The sequence below is a fragment of the Rhinoderma darwinii genome, chromosome 2 (genome assembly GCF_050947455.1).
Source record: "Rhinoderma darwinii isolate aRhiDar2 chromosome 2, aRhiDar2.hap1, whole genome shotgun sequence".
Classification (NCBI taxonomy): Eukaryota; Metazoa; Chordata; class Amphibia; order Anura; family Rhinodermatidae; genus Rhinoderma; species Rhinoderma darwinii.
The window spans coordinates 357943508-357956820 of NC_134688.1; the positions used below are offsets into that span (position 1 = coordinate 357943508).

The 13313-nt window shown below is 41.4% G+C and overlaps 1 protein-coding gene across 4 annotated transcripts in view; it reads left to right on the top strand.

Moving 5' to 3' along the window:
- TRIM33 (tripartite motif containing 33) overlaps positions 1-12524 on the top strand; it is a 116838-nt gene extending 104314 nt beyond the window's left edge. For 2 of the 4 annotated variants that reach the window (XM_075853819.1, XM_075853820.1), the window contains exons 17-20: positions 3825-3899; positions 6774-6926; positions 10565-10615; positions 10694-12524. In XM_075853819.1, the coding sequence (XP_075709934.1) occupies positions 3825-3899; positions 6774-6926; positions 10565-10615; positions 10694-10906 (492 nt within the window). In that variant the 3' untranslated portion in view covers positions 10907-12524. The remainder of the gene's footprint in view (positions 1-3824; positions 3900-6773; positions 6927-10564; positions 10616-10693) is intronic. The other 2 variants (XM_075853821.1, XM_075853822.1) reach the window with 1 other exon arrangement.
- The last annotated feature ends 789 nt before the right edge of the window (positions 12525-13313 follow it).

Consider the following 13313-nt stretch of genomic DNA (forward strand, 5'->3'; position numbering starts at 1 on the left):
GGGATTCCGCTACAGGAGAAGTGAGTGACTACACTGTCCATATATGGACACAGCGAAGTCACGCACTTCTGCAGCGGAATCCCCGACTCTATGGCCGGGGATGCCGCTACAGGAGAAGTGAGTGACTACACTGTCCATATATGGACACAGCGAAGTGACTCACTTCTGCAGCGAAATCCCCGACTCTATGGCCGGGGATTCAGCTACAGGAGAAGTGAGTGACTACACTGTCCATATATGGACACAGTGACGTCACTCACTTCTGAAGCGGAATTCCCGACCTGTGGCAGGGAATTCCTCTTCAGGAGAAGTCAGTGACTACACAGTCCATATATGGACATTGAAGTCAGTGACTTCTCCTGGAAAGGGGGGGGGGGGATGGGTGCAACCTACAGGGGACTGTGTGGCATCACCTACAGGGGGCAGGGTGGGTGGCATCACCTACAGGGGGCAGGGTGGGTGGCATCACCTACAGGGAGCTGGGTGGCATCACCTACAGGGGGCAGGGTGGCATCGCCTACAGGGGGCAGGGTGGCATCGCCTACAGGGGGCAGTGTGGCATCGCCTACAGGGGGCTGTGTGGCATCGCCTACAGGGGGCTGTGTGGTATCGCCTACAGGGGGCTGTGTGGCATCGCCTACAGGTGGCTGTGTGGCATCTCCTACAGGGGGCTGTGTGGCATCACCTACAGGGGGCTGGGTGGCATCACCTACAGGGGGCTTGGTGGCATTACCTACAGGGGGCTTGGTGGCATTACCTACAGGGGACTTGGTGGCATTACCTACAGGGAGCTGGGTGGCATCACCTACAGCGGGCTGTGTGGCATCGCCTGCAGGGGGTTGTGTGGCATCGCCTGCAGGGGGCTGTGTGGCATCACCTACAGGGGGCTGTGTGGCATCACCTACAGGGGGCTGTGTGGCATCACCTACAGGGGGCTGTGTGGCATCACCTACAGGGGGCTGTGTGGCATCACCTACCAGGGGGCTGTGTGGCATCACCTACCAGGGGGCTGTGTGGCATCACCTACCAGGGGGCTGTGTGGCATCACCTACCAGGGGGCTGTGTGGCATCACCTACCAGGGGGCTGTGTGGCATCACCTACCAGGGGGCTGTGTGGCATCACCTACCAGGGGGCTGGGTGGCATCACCTACCAGGGGGCTGGGTGGCATCACCTACCAGGGGGCTGGGTGGCATCACCTACCAGGGGGCTGGGTGGCATCACCTACCAGGGGGCTGGGTGGCATCACCTACCAGGGGGCTGGGTGGCATTATCTACAAAGGGCTGTGTGTGGCAACAAATTTTAAATGAAATTCATCCGATTTTAAAACGGACAGGGAAAAAAACGGATTCAAATCGGGTCCAAATCGGCCGGTAAAAACGGCAACTCGGCCCGGAACGGAATCGGAACGGATGCAAACCGGCCGGGAAAATCGGCCAAAAACGGCCGATTTTCCCGGCCGACACTCGGACCCTGTCGTGTGAATGAGGCCTTACAGGTCTATAGTTTCCGGGCTCACTTTTTTTAAACCTTTTTTAATCTTGGCACCACATTTCCTATGCACCAGTCCTGTGGAACAGATCCAGTCATGATAAAGTCCTTAAATATCAGAAATAAGGGTCTGTCTATAACTGTACTTAATTCCTGCGGAACGCGGGGGTGTATACCATCCGGATCCGGTGATTTGTCTATTTTTGTGTTTTTAAGGTGGCGCTGCACTACTTGCTGGGTTAACCTGGTGACATTTAATGGAGAATTTACTTTATCCCTAATCATCTCGTCTGACATTGAACTTTCCTGTGTAAATACAGTAGAGAAAAAGGCATTTAATAGATTGGACTTTTTCTCATCCTCCACCATTGTACCCAAATTATTTTTGAGATCACACTTTCAGCTTTCAGTTTATTATTTATGTATTTGATATTTATTTCTACTTTCTTTGAATACGAGTCAGTTTGTTTCAATCTTTGCTACCTTTTATTTGTCTTTTACACCATTTATTTTTTTCTTTAGAATTATTTAATGTCACATTACTACCATCTTGCTTTAGTTTAAACGTTTTTTTTTTTCTTTTCTCCATTTAGTACCCTTACTGTTTAACCACATCAGTTTCATCCTGTTTCTGTCTTTTATATCCATACGGTATATATTTTTCACAGGGCCTATTTAACGTCTTGGCGACATGTGTTGTACTATTACATTGCTGTTGCCATGGTCGTAAGGCAAAACAATGTAATAGTACGGTGTCAGCTGTATGTTACAGTTGACACTCTGCTGCATGGCAAGGAGCGGAGCTAGCCTCTGATCTGGCCGATTTAACCCATCTATTGAGTTTACCACCACATCGGAACCCAGCGATGTAATCGCAGGGTTCTGATAGCTGCTTTGGCAGACCCGAGGCCTAACAATGGCCTCTTGTCTGCCAAGTACGGAAGCCTGTTAGGTCCCGCTCTGAGGCGGGGCCTAAAAGGCTTCCCTCCCCAGAAACAAGATGGCACAGAAGCTGAGCCTGCGACGTCAGCCACAGGTGTCAGCTGTATGTTACTGCTGACACCCTGCTGTAACGAACTAGCTCCGATCCCTGCCATTAACCCCTTCGATGCCGCGATCAAAAGCGATTGCTGCCTCTTAGTGATTTGAAGCCGATCAGCATCGCTGCAATGTGATTGTAGGGTTGCCGATCGTTGCTTTTGCAACCGGAGGCCCAATAATGACCTCCTGGTCTGCCACGTATGGAAGCCCTTTAGGACTCGTAACCCAAGTCCCTAAAATAATGTTTTAGGACCTTCCACCTACCTCTAACTTTTATTTTTGTGCCAATGTGCACTATGACTGGCTCCTCCCAATAATAATGTCTTAACCCGATTCGTGATAGGCCGAACCCAAGTACCCGGAACTGAGCAAACTGTTCGGTATTCCCGGTCTTCGTGAAAGGTTGCCCTATCTGTACCCCTAATAATAGAGCCTCCCACTAGCGGGACCTGTTTAGCCTTTCCTATGCTCCCATTCCCTCCCTTACTGGAGCAGACATTCCCCTGATTGCTAGAGGAGATGTCTAGCTGCAGCAGTGCAATCCCTGAATGGACGTCCCCCTCAGGACTAGCCTCCCTGACAATTTTCCCTCTACCCCGCCTTCTAACTGTTATTTTATTACTAACATACAGTACAAGGTGTCACCAGAAAACAGTCTCAGAATCGCTTGGATATGTAAAACCATTCCAATGGTATTACCACATAAAGTGAAACATGTCAGATTTGAATAAATGGGCTTGTGTCCAACAAGGCCAAAACTGTCTGTCTCTCTAAGGTAGGAAAAAAAAAAAATACCCATTATTGGTATTACCATGCCCGAATCGAGCCAAACTTTTAAAAGATCACGTTACTTAACAGGTGCAATAAATGGCATAAAAATAAATAAAGTGGTATCACTAACCAGCAGAATAAAGTTAACATGTCATTTATACTGCATGGTGAACCCCCGGTAAAAACAAAACGCAAGAAAACATTTTGTTCCACCCCCTGCCCTCAAAAGAAATTAATTATAAAAGTTATAAAATACCCAAAATGGTGACAAATATGTTTACCAGATGGTATGTTAGGTTCTGTTCACACTTGTGTTGTATTTCTATTGCTCTGATAGTCCTAGGAGCAGAACGTATTGAAAATAAGGAAAGCGCCGAATCCGCTGCATGATGGACACGGACGTAGTCTTAGCCATAGTCCTGTTAAAACATCCAGAATGTGTTATAAGATATTTTTCTTGTGAATTTGCATTATAAAAAAATACTTACTGTATAATCTTCCATTTTAATCTTTTCTTTAAGAAATGTGAGCGACTGCTACTGTATCTCTACTGCCATGAGCTGAGCATTGAGTTTCAAGAACCAGTTCCTTCATCAGTAAGTAAAATGCCCACTTTTATGTCCACAATATATTAATGATGAATGCTCCTAGGATCTAAAAATAGGGTAGCTAAATGAAATTTGGAGTGTACCTGCATCTAAAAAACAAAGTGCATGCGTCTATAGCACTACGACCCTATAGCTATGGATAGGATTAGATACAGTGGCTCAGCAGAATTTATCACATATGATAGGCTTAGATATAGGGCCCAGCTCGCTCATCTTGCTGCTCCAGCACTTGACCCAGGTAATGCAAGAATAATAATTGCTTTGCTCATGTTACAATTTTTTTTTGTGTTTTTGTGCCACATGGTAGACTTAAATACAGGGTCCCAGCAGACAGTAATATTATACTTACCCTTCCCTTAGTTTCCGGCCGCAGCGGAGGTCCTGACCCATCCAGCGTTGCGACGTCATGGTGCGAAGAGACGTTAGGACCTCTGCTGTGTTCCGGAACGAGGTGGATGAGTATATGGTCCGTTACTATAGTAACAGGGGCCCGTGTAATTTATTACATAGGCCCCAGTTACTATAGTAACTTTTAATAGACGTGTTTGTGACCCCCTATAGCGACGTCACTGCCTTCAGCTTTTATCTCTGAGGTCCGCAGATCGCCAAGTTTATGTAGTTACCCCTTTCATAGAAAGCAATCCAAATTTAAAACCAACTGTATTATTAAGTAGGGAGTGATCTCGGAAGATTAATATTTATGCCCTAAAATTTAAATTGTAATGACCGCAATTGGCTTTTTTTTTTTTAAATATTGTTATGGTCTTAAGAGGATTAACCCTTCTGATGTTTATTCATGTAAAAACTGGGTGTGGGCCCTTTATGAAGCTGTTTAGTTGTGTTGCATTGTCAGACTTTTGTTTAGTGGCTTACTATGCTAAAACTGGAATGCCCCTGAAGAGTGTTTGTTTTATAAAAAAAAAATTTAAGCAAAGCAGACCAATGTACAAAGAGATTGATAAAATAGAACAGTGAGACATAGTACCACTGATATGCAAACACTTCTGCTATGCATAAGCTTCATATTGTTAAACCAGTTTAAATAAGAGTGAACGGAGTGTATAAATAATAAAAGTTGCTGTGGCTAACCTTCGCTAATCCCGGAGTGAAATTAAGTCTGGTATAGGAGAATCTTCTCTTCAAATCCTACGTGTGAAACTGGAATCGGCCCATAGAGACCAACTACCAACAAGACATTAAAGGGGTATTCCGGTTAAAACAAGTTACCCCCTATCCGTAGGGTTAGGGATAACTAGCTGATAGGTAAGTGTCCGACAGCTCGGGCCCCCACTGTTTAAGTGCATGCGCACTGCCGAGAATGAATGGTGAGGCAGTGCGCGTGAGCAACCTGCGGCTCAGTTCAAATTAATTTGGGACCCCTGTTCATGTAAACGGTGGGGGTCCGAGCTGTCGGACACCCACCGATCCGCAAATTACCCCTTACCCTACGGATAGGGGGTAACTTGTTGTGACCGGAATACCCCTTTATGAGAAAACGTTCTAACAAAATTAGAAGCTAGGCCTGTAAGTTAACTAACGGTAGTTAACTTGCTTAATATAAAGCAAGGAAGGACATCACAGTAAGTAAAGGGTAAAATAAGAACCCAAAATGGTAAGGACCGGAGCGGGATGAAAGCTCACCATGCAGGTAAGGGTTTAATCAGACATCGCCGTTGAGGGGCAGTTCTTGCTGCGTGACCAAACAGCGCACAGCTGGTGCCATTGCTATGCACTAAGAGAGCGAGTGGAGAACCCTATTTGTAGGTCGTACACAAGATACAAAGAATCACAGCACCAGAATACAAAGTGTGGGTGCAGGCCTCAATAGGACTTGATCTACTCCGATCGCTCGTCCCCATACATTATCATGTCAGCAGCGCGCTCCTTGTTGACACAGGGAGATGCGCTGCCGACAATGATAATTTACTTTTTTTAAACGATACGACCAGCAGATGATCGACAGTTTGCTCTTTCATCTGCTGATCGTTCCTCTGTTTACACAGGGCTATTTATGGCAGCGAGCGTTATATGAACGCTCGTCTGCCCGATAAGTGTCATGTGTAAAACCCCCTTTAGAGAGACACATTTTTACAAGAATAAATTAATGAACGTAAAAGACAGCAGGTGATGAAAAATTAGGTTTATGAATAATTTAAATAGGTTCTCGAATTTATTTATAAAAATCTGATTAATATGGCAGTGAGAGACAGTGTTGTTTTCTCAGGACCCTGAGCTTTCTGTGACTGTTTTGTGGGGATTCTCCACCGGACATCTGAGTTTAAAAAAATGGTTTGTGCAATTTGCAATCCGCCTCTAATTCTACTCGTTTATCACCACTAAAAGCAAAGGCGAAGACTAGAACTACGTATAATAAAAGGTGAAGAAACCTCTAACCTAGAGAGAACAGAAACGTGTATTTTGTCGACTAATCCAGTGTGCAGATGAAACCTGAGCTGACCATAACAATGTGGCAACCGTGTCAGGAGTCGCCATAATTATGCTGAAAAGGGGTGTTTGGTGTAGTAAGACCTATTTATGTATGAAAAGGGTATCCCAACAATTGATATGATCACCGATCTGCTCCACACAACTCCTCCCCACCACAGACTCTCTCTTTTGAGGAATCCTCCATTTTATCGATTAGTGGGGCTCCCATTACCCCCTCCCCTATGATCCAATATTTCACTTCTCTTGTAGATAGGTGATAAAAAGCTTGGAATACCCCTTTAATAACATTCTGATTTACTATACAGCTGTTTTGTACTGCAAACGACAGCAATTGAACGTTTGTAAGATATTTTATTGACGCACTCCTTTCCAACACGTGATAGACTGTTTCCTTTCCTTTTTATTTTCTTGCAGATCCCAAATTACTACAAAATAATTAAGAAGCCTATGGATTTATCCACGGTGAAGAAGAAGCTTCAGAAAAAGCACTCGCAATACTACCAGACACCAGAAAACTTTGTCTCCGATGTCAGGCTAATATTTAAGAACTGTGAAAGGTTCAATGAAGTATGTTGGTCGTCTTCTCTTACTATATATGATTTCTTTGCACAATACAATGCATGTAGCTTGTTTTTTTTTCTCTACATACATGTGGATTTCTTTTCCCATTTGCTTACAATTTCTTTATATCCGTACATAACGTTGTGTTTACCTTTTTTTAATTGCTTTCACTACAGTGTAGTAAAGTGTTCTTAACCCCTTTAATGGCTGCCAAGATGGCTTTTTACAGTGGTAATTAAGGGGCCTTAGTCTACAGTGCCGTGTTTTTATAACTCTATAGAAAAAGTGCTGCTCCCGGTGTGGGTGCTCGGATGTCTGATTCTCCCCTTCAATCGGGTCACTGGATTTCCTGGTGATGCACTTGTGGAATGGCGGACCCATAGAGAACCCTCAGTGTGTCCTAGACCCCAAGCTGAGTGTACAGACAGCCTAACACTGCCGTGACGCAGCTCATAATGTACTAGCATTCGTATATGCTAAAATAAAGATGTAAAACCGTAGGTCTTTAATTGAAAAAATTCTAAAGTCCCCAAAAATAAAACAAAATGTAGTTTTTTCCGTATAAAATACACCGCCAAAAATTTTCAATTACAAAGTTTTTTTCCATGTACCCCAATGTAAAAAGAAAAGACATTCCTGCATAAAACAGGGCCTCATACAGCCACATCAATGAAATAATAAAAAAAAAGTTATGGCTGCTGAAGTGCGTAGAGGCAAGAACCAAAAGTTTAGTGCATCATTAAGACCCAAACATGCTTAGTCATTAACCCCTTCCCAACACTTGAAGTACAAGTAGAGTTTATGCAACGGGCAAGCCCCCTCCATACTATGCGGGTATCACCTGTATACAGCTGGCACTTTGTACTAGCACCTGGAATCGGAAATAATGCCGATCCTGGTTCTCTAACCACTTTGAAGCCAGAGGCAGGGCTTAATAGGAGGGCGCTAAAAGCACAATACCCTGCAATGCAGAAGTATTGTAAAAGTTAGAGGTCTCAGAAATTGAATATGGCGACGCAAAATATATATTTTTTTAACATTGTTTTTATTTGATTAAAATAGTTAAAAATTAAAAAATAAATATATAGATCGATATCTCTATATCTATCTCTATCTCGCCTGAAAAGTATTGACCCGCTGAATAAAGTGAAGATGTAGTTTTTACCACTCTATGACTGTTGTAACTAAAAACAATGGAGTAATTGCTGGGGTTTTTTTTCTACTCTACCCCACAAAATAATTTTTACATTTCCTAGTACATTATATGGTACACTGAATGGTGCCATTGAAAACTGAAACTCATACAACAAAATCCAAAGCTTTTTATACGGCTATGTCATCAGAAAAAAAAAAGTTATGACTTCTAGAAGGCGAGGAGGAATATAAGTGAAAATAAGAAAACATTAAAATGGCTGTGAAGGGGTTGAGAGCTCTTACATTATTCACATAACTATAAACACCAAATTTATTTTAAAATGTAATTTTATTACAGATCTTTTATTATCCCTTCTATTTATGGGTATACAAATACTGTGACCCTAATGGAGTTTTATACACATAAGAGCTGAAGAACTTTTCTAGAAATTGAGATTTGATCAGGTGCACTGCCTACCCACTTTTCTAGGTCAATTGGACTATGCTCATTACTCACCACTGTAGCCACATTTGCCAGTGGAGAGATCCCCCAATATTAGATATAAAATTAAAGTATAATATAACTGTGTTTAAATGATACACAAAATTTGGACTTACACTTCTGTCCGCTTTGCCACACGAGACTGCCTTGAAAAAAAATTACAATACTCATGATTTAAAATGTTGTTTTTTTTTTGTATATTTCATGTATTTTTTATCAATGTATATTGATATTGGAAAGCTGGTCATAGACACACAGATCTTCCTGCTAGAACCACCAATAGCAAGTATTCGCGATAATAATCTCTGTGCCTATGTAATAACAAGACCATGTTCTTGTTTTGTCATTTATCATTGTTGATACACTTCTGGTGTATCGACTGTAACTATCCCATAGTAGACTGTGGTGGTCCGTACCCTCTTACCCAGAGTGCTGGACACTATCGTATTGTGCCTCATCCTTGTCTTTATGCATGCATTCTCATTATCATGCTGACGGATTATCCAAAAATACCAGTCATCAAGGGTGTAAAACAATAGAAAGTACTCAACCCCTCATTGTCTGTCTGCTGGGCACATTACCTGGCATTGTATCGTGTCAGTCTGGTGAAGACCTCCATGATCGGATCAATGTGTAACCAAAGTTGAATATACTAGAAAGTGAAGTACACCTTCATGGCACTTAGAAGCTACAGCAGTTAACTATAGAAAAGGTGGTGTGCAACTTTTACATTGATATGAAAGTTATGCACATGAATCCAGTAGTTCTTTTTTTCTTTGTTATTTAAAATACTTTTATAGGTATTTGGCGAAGACACAGTAAATGCTGCATGGCGTAGAGGTAGCAGCCGAAGCAGCTTCCTTTTTCATATGACTTGAATATTTTGATGATATAATAATAATAATATAAATAAAATATTTTAATAATAAAATATGTCTTAATGAATATCAATATTAATTAATACAATTGTTTACCATATGTGGCATCATCCTGATCCAATAGGAGCAAGTCATTAATAGAATTGGCTATAAATACTATCTCCCGCTGCACCGTGCCAACTGTTAAATTGGCATAATACTGCGCCAACTTTAACTGTTTTCTGGGAGACCAACCACTGTATCCTTTTGACACACACCACCGTAACTGGTGAGACGTTATTCTTGTGAGCCTCCGGCTGCCATGATCCTGATGAAGAATGATAAAGCCCTCACCAAGCCAGCAGGCTGCTGTTCTGCTCGGGCAAATTAACTTCCCTTTTAGGTTTCATTTCGGCTTTAAAAGTAAATTTCTACCCTCTTGTCACCAAGTCTGTCTGAATGTTGCGCTTGATGGCTGGTATTTCATGCGTCTTTCTAATATAGAAAGTTCTTATATCGGTATTGCCGTAAAGGGTTTAAAAATGCTGAAATGTGTCCATTTGCAACCAATTTTTTTTTCTAGAATAGGGCATTTAATTTGTAAATGTCTGGACTAGTTTGTAACTGTGCAATGTTATTTAGGTTAGGAGCCCATTACATTTTTGGAAAGGATATAATAAATGTCCAGTTTCACAAGGAAGGGGGGTATTTCTCCTAGCATTTATAGTGAGAGGATATTCTGATGAAGTCAATATGACACTTGAATAATATTTTACTGCCAGCACTTTTTTCAGATCTGGCATTTTCAATTTGTCACTAATGTGTAAAGTATTAGCTTGATTATTTTAGACTTCCTTTATTGGTTAAATCTTTTAACCCTAAGTAGAAGTAGTTTTGTTCCCATCTTATGTGCATACCATAGTCTTATGGCAGCATAGAGTGCGGCCAGACCTTCACCAGTCAAAATTATTCTGCCATATTCAAAAAGTCCCGTTCCCCCCCCCCCCCCTTTGATTAAGCCAAAATTTTTAACTTGCAACCCGGTCATAACTTTTTTTTACTTTATGGCCTTGATTTACAGTAAAAACCCTGCTCATATACCTTTTAGAGTAAACCATTTTTCCCTTTTTTTGACTCTAATGTCCTTTTAGATGATGAAAGTTGTTCAAGTGTATGCAGAAACACCAGAATATAATCTGCAGGTAAGATTTCCAAACAATGCAAAAATGACAGAAGTCTGTGCATAACCCAAGGTGAATTTTCTTCTCTTTGTCCAACAGAATGACTCAGAAGTGGCCCAAGCAGGAAAGGCTGTTGCTTTATACTTTGAGGACAAACTTCCAGAAATCTACCCTGACAGGACCTTCCCACCATTGCCCGAGTTTGAACCAGAGGAAGATGATGGTGAAATAACAGAAGATTCAGATGAGGATTTTGTACAGCCTCGAAGAAAACGTCTAAAGTCAGATGAGAAGCCAGTGCATATAAAGTGATTTGAATGCCCTGGACTTGACATTTTTCTGTAGAGAAATAACTTTAACTACTTATTTAAGTGTTTCTGGAATATCTTCTCGCCTACACCTGCCACCTTCAAGGAGAAGGTGGCAACTTTTAGACAGTATTAGACCAACCAATTTGTACAGAAGAGATGAACATTCTTTTAAAGAAGATGGAAACTTATTGTCACTTTTAGTTTTTTTTTTTTTCTTTTTTTAGATCTTTTTAATTTGAGGCTTGATTGACTCCTTTCGCAAGCAACAGTCTATTCGTAATCTGAATTATGTTTTGTGAAACCTTGAAGACAATTCCTTTTGTTTGCTATTCTCAACCGTTCTTTGTACAGACTATAAGTGGACTTGGTGGTTGTTGTTGCTTGTTAATCTATTTCTTTTTTTGAAGATTGGACCCAGTAACTGCGGTTTACTGTAACACCATCTCTTTCTATCAGGCTGCTCTGTAGCTTGACTTCTGGATCAACGAAAACATGGTACAGGTTTAAGTGTTCTCATTTCCAAATTTTTGTTCCCCTTTTGTTTTTAGTGCTTAGCTTGAGTGGGCTATCCTTCAAGGTTCTGGTATATAGATATATATTTTGTGAAGGAAACAGTTTATCTTGGATCATAAAAACATTAACTTTTGCTATGTATATATGAGGAAACTTATAAGTGTTCGTAAATCCTTATTGCATTATTTCTGACAGCAGATTGTCAATCCATGCTGTTGTCTTGCATCCAAGACAAGGAAAAATAAATTAACTGGTTAAATATTCTTGATTTTATTCTAATTTAACACCGAATGAGTAGATAGAAAATGTTAGTATATTTGAGAGATTAAAAAACAACAACTTGGTCTTCCTTATAGATATACTTCACTTTTGAACATTGTATTAAAGTTTAAATCTATATATAATGTGGAACAAATTATTCGGCAGGCACTTTGCTTTCAGACAGCTGAAATTGGCGGCTTAAACAATTTGGAACTCTGCAGTGTATTATGGGAAATGGAACTCTTCAGGTTTTTCTTTATCAGGTGTTGATACGATTTCACCCACTATACCCTAAAACCGGGCATGTTCTGTACAGATGCTGAATTAACAAGGGGTTGCAGTTTTATTTGAGGACCTTCATCCTGAGATTATACTGGCAAAGCAGAAGCTTTTTAAATGCATTCTTGGTTGTAAAAAGTAACGGAATTCCTAAACATTTATATGTAGAGATAAACTCAAAATGATGTTCAAAGGTTGAGTTACTTTAATCTTTTTAATTAGTTTTGAAAAAAAATATGTATAATTTTGCTATGCTCACTCTGTCTTACTTGTACATAAAACCTGACTGCCTCGAGGCAGCAGCCTTTCCAGACTTGTTTTTGTGATGCGTTCTGTTCTTAATGTTTTTTTGATGCAGAGCTTGCTACTACTGCACAACATCATGAAACCACTTAATGGTGAAATACCACAATAAAATCCATTCATCGTTTTAAGCAAACCACAGTAATACCCTCGTTTCCCTTGCTGATCATGGTTGAAAAAAACAAATGATTGCACATTAATATTTAATTCGTGCCTCCACCTTTTGGCGCTACCTTTTAGGCTGGGTTCACAGGAGCATGTTCAGTCCGTAAAGGACGGAACATATTTTGGCCGCAAGTCCCGGACCGATCACACTGCAGGGAGCAGGGCTCCTAGCATCATAGTTATATACGATGCTAGTAGTCCCTGCCTCTCCGTGGAACTACTGTCCCGTACTGAAAACATGATTACAGTACGGGACAGTTGTCCCGCAGTGAGGCAGGGACTCTTAGCGTTGTACATAACTGTGATGCTAGGAGCCCGGCTCCCTGCAGTGTGTTCGGTCCGGGACTTGCGGCCGAAATATGTTCCGTCCTTTACGGACCGAACATGCTCGTGTGAATCCAGCCTTATAGTTCATGTCCATCCTTCAATACCTTGTTGTTTATAGAAACTAAGTAGGTTTCAAATTCTGTGCTGGTTAAAGAGGCTCTGTCACCAGATTAAAAATGCCCTATCTCCTACATAATTTTATCGGCGCTGGAATGTAGTTAACGGCAGTGTTTTTTATTTTGAGAAACCATCTTTTTTCAGCAAGTTATGACCTTTATTACATTTATGCAAATTATTTTCTTAATGCCCAAGTGGGCGTTTTTTAACTTTTAACCAAGTGGGCGTATTACAAAAGTGTATGACGCGGACCAATCAGCATCATACACTTCTCTCCATTACACCGAAGCTTGTTTCACTGAACAGCGTGATCTCGTGTGACGTCACTTCCGCCCACAGGTCCTTCGTCTCTAGGGAGTTCTATATGCTTACCTGCACTGTGTGATGCTGCCTCCTCCTCCGCTGCTGTTGCAGATCCGACGACTAACTTCTCATACGCCTTA